The following is a 6,619-nucleotide window of genomic DNA, read 5'->3' as shown; positions in this document are numbered from 1 at the left end:
AATCCAAGCTCCAACTAGCATCCTTGAGGGCCTCCTATTCAATTTATGTAGAGTCTCAAATAGAATAGGTCTCAAATAGAATATGTGATAGAAAGTGACCTTGCTTCACCCCAATGGTGGTGGTTACTCTATCAAAAATGCCTTTCAATGTTCCTATTCAACCTATCACCTACCGATATAGTATCTATATTGCTACATCTGATTTGGTAGTCCTAAGTATTGCAACCTCCTCATCAACTAACATATGGTGCTATTTCAAATGCTTCTATAATATACTCTCTTCCCATGGGCTAGGTCCCTCTTTATGATGCACGAGTGTTAGCACATGATCCATGGGCTAGGTCCTTCTCTATGATGCACAAGTGTTAGCACATGGCCCAAGGTAGTGTAGCCACTCTTAAAGCTAGCATGCCCCAAGGTTGTGTACTTGTGCTTCTCTGCCTAAAGGTTGAACTCATTCTCAAGATTTGATCTGTAGAGCTTGGCTAGATAATGTCCTTTCATGATAGTGTAATAATTGTTAGGGACTATAGGGTCTCCCCTATTGAAAAGTGGGAAAATCGTATTCCTAATGTAGCTACTTGGGAAACTTGAGAGAGAGAGAGAGAGAGAGAGAGAGAGAGAGAGAGAGAGAGAGAGAGAGAGAGAGAGAGAGAGAGAGAGAGAGAGAGAGTGTGTGTGTGTGTGTGTGAGTGAGTGTGTGCTTGCATGTACTTTTAAACATAAAATTTCATTCTCCTCTCTTGATCATTGGAGTTTGAGAGAGACATTGCAATATACAACTACAAGTGTCATTCAATAGGGGGAACTTCACATTATTCGTGCATTCATTGTATACTTCACACACAAAGTGCTCTACACTATGAATTGTAAGGATAATGGAATATTTCCAACATAAGTACTTTACTAGGCGCTCCACGCCTAGACTCGCCTCGGCTCTTCGCGCCGGGGCGAGCGTGATATTTGGGGGGGGGGGGCGGGTGCTGGACGCGTGGCACCCGCCCCCGCGTTCTCTTTTTTTTGTGGGGGAGGTGGGGGGCTGCCACGTGGCACCCGCTCCCCACCTCTCCTTAACTAATAGTATAGATATAAAGGACTATTGAGGTATGGACTAAAGTACCTAATATTTCCATGTCTTTTAGTAGCCTCTCTTGAGTGAAGTCCTTGACACTAGGAAGTGCTAGAGAGGTGAAATATTGTTCAACGAAAGTGCCATGCTAGCAAATCCTAGTGGTGTTGCATAGTGCAACACAACACAAAGCACTTTACAATGAAATCTTTGTTTTATATTTCGGATATTGTGACAAGCACAAAGCGCCCACCTATGGGTGAGGCTGGCCTCCCCCTAGGATCGAACCGACCCATCACACACACGTGTGCCGTAGCAGCTAACATGAATCATTAGACGAGATTTCCACACCACTCAAAGGCTCAAGCTCGCACTAATAATCACAATCGCATAACAATAATAACGACGACACTTCACATTGCCGTGGCAAGAATACTTTGGTATTGGGGACAGTTGATGCAGACACGCACTGACTCCTGCGATGGGTTTCAGGAATCCCCCGCCATGGCTCTCAGCTTCCGAATTCGAGGAATTCAATGACATCACGTACGCGAGAGAGAGAGAGAGAGAGAGAGAGAGAGAGAGAGAGAGAGAGCTTCATTCAAGCGGCGTTTTCCAATTGATTTGGCTGGGTGCAGGTATGATAAGATCAAAAGCTGTACTAGTATTCCTAAACTCAAGCGACTGGAAAGATACATGAGGTAGGTGATAATAACTAGCATTCTCAGTCTGTTTCTTTGTCCAAAAACAAGGGCCATATTTAGCCAAGCAAACTGTAAAAATGGGTTGTCTGAACTTTTGCTCTTTGACAAGCTGATAGAAATCACGTAAAAGAAAGAACAGCATCCAAAGCCCATGGAATGGAGGGAAACTGAATAATTTTGACTTCTGCAAACGAGAGAAAGGAAGATGACCAATGTCTGCAAAAAGCCGAAATGATCTGTGAGACCTGACTATAAATAGTACATTGTCGTGCAGACCTAAAGCAGTTGTGTTTCTCAGTTGAGGCGCCTTGTAGCTGAAAAGGCAGAGGATTCCTCACCTCAAGCTCCATGTTAGCAAATATGAATGCATTCTGATCTCTGTCTCTTAGGATGGCTTACAATGGAGTCTAGTTCGGTCTTGGGTTCCATTGTAGTAGATCCTATAACACAAGTTTTGCCCTGAGACTCAAAGAAGGCTTATAGTGGCACTTTGACGTGTTGAGGGAAAATTTTGAATGCAATGATTTGATATTGAATTTATATAAAGCGGAAAATAGTTCTCCATCATCTACATAGATGGAGAACAGGAGGTGGTTACATGCATGGCTACCTTGGTAGCAGTTATTAGTGCCCAGTCTATGAGGTGTGAACGAGTCACCATTTCTGAGTCGGATCAGAACTGATATAGGCTCTCCTTCCTGCAATTCAGACGACACATCTCTGTTAAGTCCAGGACAATCTTCTCTAGCAGAGTTTTAATTACCTTTTCATTTCAACCGTATACTTCAGTATTGATCAGTTGTCAGCTGTACTTTTTTGACCCATTGCGCGTAGACTTTTTCAAGGACATATTGTTCAAGAGATGCTAACTGCAAAGCAGATCCACACCATGGGTATTGTACTTGTCTAGCAGTTCTCGTATGGACTAAAGATTGAGGCCAAGCAGAAACCATAGCACGTCTTTGGAGTTTGCCATGGAGGAGGGAAGGCCATGCTTATGCTGCCATGAGGTTTAATGTGAGATTGTTTCCTGTTTGGTGTTTTTCTCTTCTCCTTATTCCAGTGCTGTATGACTATTTTTTTGTATTTAAAGAAAGTAAAATTCTATCAACGACACCATAGAAGAAAACCCCCTTGAGGTAAAGTACGAAGTACAAAAGAGCCCTTTAAGGGGCTGGTAAGTACATCACAAATACAATGTTTGAATGGAGAACCAATCTTGTGGGCTATAATGCAGACCATGTGAGGTCCTAAGTGAAAGGAGATGCTAGAGTGCCATGTCTGCATAAGAGCATCTCTCCTCTTCATCCGCTCAGAGTCATGCTTCAGTCTCTCCCGTTTCTCATGGAGAGTCTCTGTCCGGATCTTTGAAAGAGTCTCTGCAGTGGAGACATCCTGGAGGTCAATGGCATGACTACACCTAGCAGTTCGAATGAAACCAAGCAATGATGCTAGCAATCAGCTCCTGTCTGTGATGGTGCCCATGGGTCCATTGAATCTGCAAGGAAACTGGTGTGAGGATCTTGCCCAAGTGCTAGCCAATGATGAGAAATGAGTCACTTCCCAAAAAATCCTTACATTTACATGCTCAGTCTTCTTATGCTGTTTTTGCATTGTGTTTTCTCAGAGAGGAGGGATTTACTCAAACGGCAGAGGCAGTAAGACGGACAATTGAAGATCATGGTGGATTGGACTTTCATGATTTGCGGTCTTGGTAAGTATGTTTAACTGTGTTGTCATGAGATATCCCATCATTGGTCAATATGCTTGACATTATTGTGAGCAAGTGTTGGCATGTCTTATACAGCATATCTACTTCAGAGATCGAGAACCTGCATAAGGATGTCATTTCCTGGGAGGTAAGCATGTGAGTTAAAGATACTATTTATTTTGACAGTTTAACAACAGTGATATGTTTTGTAATTCTCCTAGTGATTGATAGGCAAATATGAAAGGAAAAGATGCTGAGATTCAACAATTGCAGCATTCGAAAATAGCAGCAAAATCTGATCCAAGTTTTCCAGTCTCAGTAAAGTGCAATGAAACAATTGCCAGTGGTGCTGAGGTGACAAACATCAGAATACCAGCTCTCAGATCTTCTCGTAAGCTAGAGGGCAATACAGCTTGTGAACCTGAGAAACCTAAACGGTTACCTAAGAAAGACATTAGAAGTGGGAGGGAGTATTATGAACACTGGGATAGCTACATCTCTGATTGGGAAAAGGTCAGCTTTTTAGACCTCCTGGGAAATATTTTTTCTGCTTTGTTTTCTTGAACTCCTGTCTCTACTGTTTCACAAAAGAAAATGTGGGAACCTGTGCATGTTCTTAATGGTTTTTAAGTCCCTTTATGTGACAAACATAATGAAGTTCATGTCTTTCTACAGGAGCATCAACATCCTTTTGTTTGCAGGCTTTCTTTCATGCACTGACACACACATTGTTGTACAGCTAGCCGATTTATCCCAGCAGTTCTATCTTGAGCTAACACCACCTATAACCTATTTATATGAGCAGGACATTCATAACCAACAGTCATTGGTTGAATTTATTTAGGCACATGTACTACAGGGGGTTTTTGTCCTTTTAGCAGACATTGCACATGTAATGTGTTTTTAGCCTGAAATTGACTAAAACTATGCACATTGGACAGTCAAATTTTGGGGCTTTTGTGTTTTTAGTGCTGCTGAGCACTCTTATTGCCTTGGACAGCATGTTGTTTACTGAAATTTGGAAAATTTCAGCACATCGAGGCAGTCTTGGTTAAGTGTGATACGATTTGGTGGTTCTTTTGACTAAATTTGGTCGATTATAGCTTGGCATTTGCTGTAATTTCTGGGAACTTGAAGATTTCCAGGTCAGCCAGCCTTTGCAATTGCTCTTTTTGCATTCGATTAAGTGACATTTATCATGGCAACTCATGGATAGAATAATGTCTTCACTTATGTTTTGAAAGAGGATAGATTGGATGGCAACAACTATTCTCTGTGATCCTTTATGATGAAAAATGTGCTTGTTGCAAAAGGTCTTTGGGATTATGTTAGTGGGGAAGAAGTACGACTTGGTGATTTGGCTCGTGCAAACCCTCCACAAGTAAGAGGTCATGGACAAAGGCAAGAGGATATAGTAGCAACCTTTCAACAAATAGCAGGACATGGACAAAGGCAAGAAGTTGCCGCACAGCCACCACCCCAAAGAACAGCTGCTAAGAGGGCTTGGGACACTAGGGATGCCCAAACATTGTCACTTATTTCATTGGCAGTTCAGTGATCGATATCCAGCATATTCATTTTGCCACTACTTCACGAGGAGCATGGCTTACACTTGAGCATATATTTGGTGGTAAGAATAAGGCATGCATTTCTTTTTTTTGAAGGAGCTTGAAAATGTGAAGATGGAAGAAGGTGATGCTATGGAAGATCACCTTAATAAAATGTAGGACTTGTGCGAGCAGTTGATCAATGCAGATGAGTATTATTCTGATGCTCATATGATTTCTACTACTTTGAACTCTTTGCTACCATCTTATTCGGCCTTTCACACTCCATTGAATCTTACAATGCGGGTTTCTCCACAATCACTTACTTTTCTTTAGTTGATTCGCTTATTGCTGGAAGAAAAGCAAACAAAGAAGAATAGTGATGCGGATGTAGTAGCTTTGAATAAGCTTTCGTGGCAAAGTAGAAAGGTAAGGGCAATCAGCCCAATAATACTCGCAGAGTTCTAGAATTTTTGGAACTTCACAGAACAACAAGAAGCAGAGGGATACACAAGCTAAGAAGGGCAAGTGCCATTATTGTAAAAAGCTAGGTTATTATATCACAGAATGTAGGAAACACATTGCCAAGGAAAAAAAGGAGTCTGGGATGTCAGTTTTAGATGCACCTTCTACTTCTACTGCCATAAAGTCCCCGTCTTTTGTCATTGACCGTGACTATTGTTTTTATACTTGCAGTTATTTAGCTCTACCGAGGATGCTAGTACTTGGTTTTTTTTGTCAATGGTGATTCTAAGCACATTACATTCCGTAGGGATTTATTTACTTCTATTGTTGTAGCTCTTGTTGGCAAATCAGTACAATGTGCCAACAATGCATCTTATCCTATTAGAGGCATTGGAGAGATTGTTTTGAAAGCCATTGATGGTTCTACTCTCCGTTTCATGATGCTTTCTATGTGCTAGGAATAAAGAAGAAAATTTTGTCCATTTCTTCTTTAGAAAAATGTGGAATGCAGGCCACTTTTGATGATGACAAATGTATGGTCAGGGATAAGGAATTCTTGACTTTGGTGCTCATTGGCACATTATGTCATGGACTTTATGAGTTAGATACTCACCTTCTTAATCAGTCAGTTTATTTGGCATCTACTCTTACTTTTGCTATATGATAGGTAGAGTTATGGCATGCTTGTATGGGGCATGTGAATTATGGTAGTCTGATGCTTATGCAGCATGCTCAGATGCCGAAAGGCTTACTTCTCTTGGAGAGATCTTTGGAGCACATTTACGAGGGATATATTTTGTGAAAAAATGCATTGGTTTTCTTTCGCTTGTGATGTTGCTTCCAAAGCTAAGGCTAGGTTGCAGATTGTGCATTCAGATATATGTGGACCCATGTAGATAAAGTCATTGGGTGGGTGTTTTTACTTCTTTATCTTCATTGATGACTTTACATGTTTTTGTTGGGTTTTTTCATTGATTAAAAAGTCAGAAGGGTATGATGCATTTTTGGCTTTTACTGCACTTGTGAAAAATCAATTTGATTGTAAGATTAAGACTCTTCGTTGGGAGCGAGGGAAGGAACATATGTCTTTATTGCTGAATTTCTTTCTAAAGCAAAAAGGTAT

The 6,619-nt window shown here is 41.1% G+C and overlaps 1 protein-coding gene across 8 annotated transcripts in view; it reads left to right on the top strand.

The window, feature by feature from the left end:
- The first annotated feature begins 1,396 nt into the window (after positions 1 to 1,396).
- Positions 1,397 to 6,619, top strand: part of LOC148020340 (uncharacterized) — a 224,711-nt gene continuing 219,488 nt past the window's right edge. The window contains exons 1-7 of one of the 8 annotated variants that reach the window (XM_087700648.1): positions 1,543 to 1,615; positions 1,708 to 1,770; positions 2,687 to 2,790; positions 3,011 to 3,287; positions 3,401 to 3,487; positions 3,581 to 3,632; positions 3,716 to 3,997. In XM_087700648.1, coding sequence (XP_087556774.1) covers positions 3,722 to 3,997 — 276 coding nt within the window. In that variant the 5' untranslated portion in view covers positions 1,543 to 1,615; positions 1,708 to 1,770; positions 2,687 to 2,790; ... (2 more) ...; positions 3,581 to 3,632; positions 3,716 to 3,721. Of the gene's footprint in view, positions 1,616 to 1,707; positions 3,288 to 3,400; positions 3,488 to 3,580; positions 3,633 to 3,715; positions 3,998 to 6,619 lie in introns of those variants that run through there. The other 7 variants (XM_087700647.1, XM_087700649.1, XM_087700644.1 and 4 more) reach the window with 7 other exon arrangements.

The sequence above is a fragment of the Lygodium microphyllum genome, chromosome 19 (assembly GCF_053477565.2).
Source record: "Lygodium microphyllum isolate KBCC chromosome 19, Lygodium_microphyllum_v1.1.10, whole genome shotgun sequence".
NCBI classification, from domain to species: domain Eukaryota; kingdom Viridiplantae; phylum Streptophyta; class Polypodiopsida; order Schizaeales; family Lygodiaceae; genus Lygodium; species Lygodium microphyllum.
The sequence above is the reverse complement of the archived record's forward strand: the minus strand, read 5'-3'. Positions and strand labels throughout refer to the sequence as shown.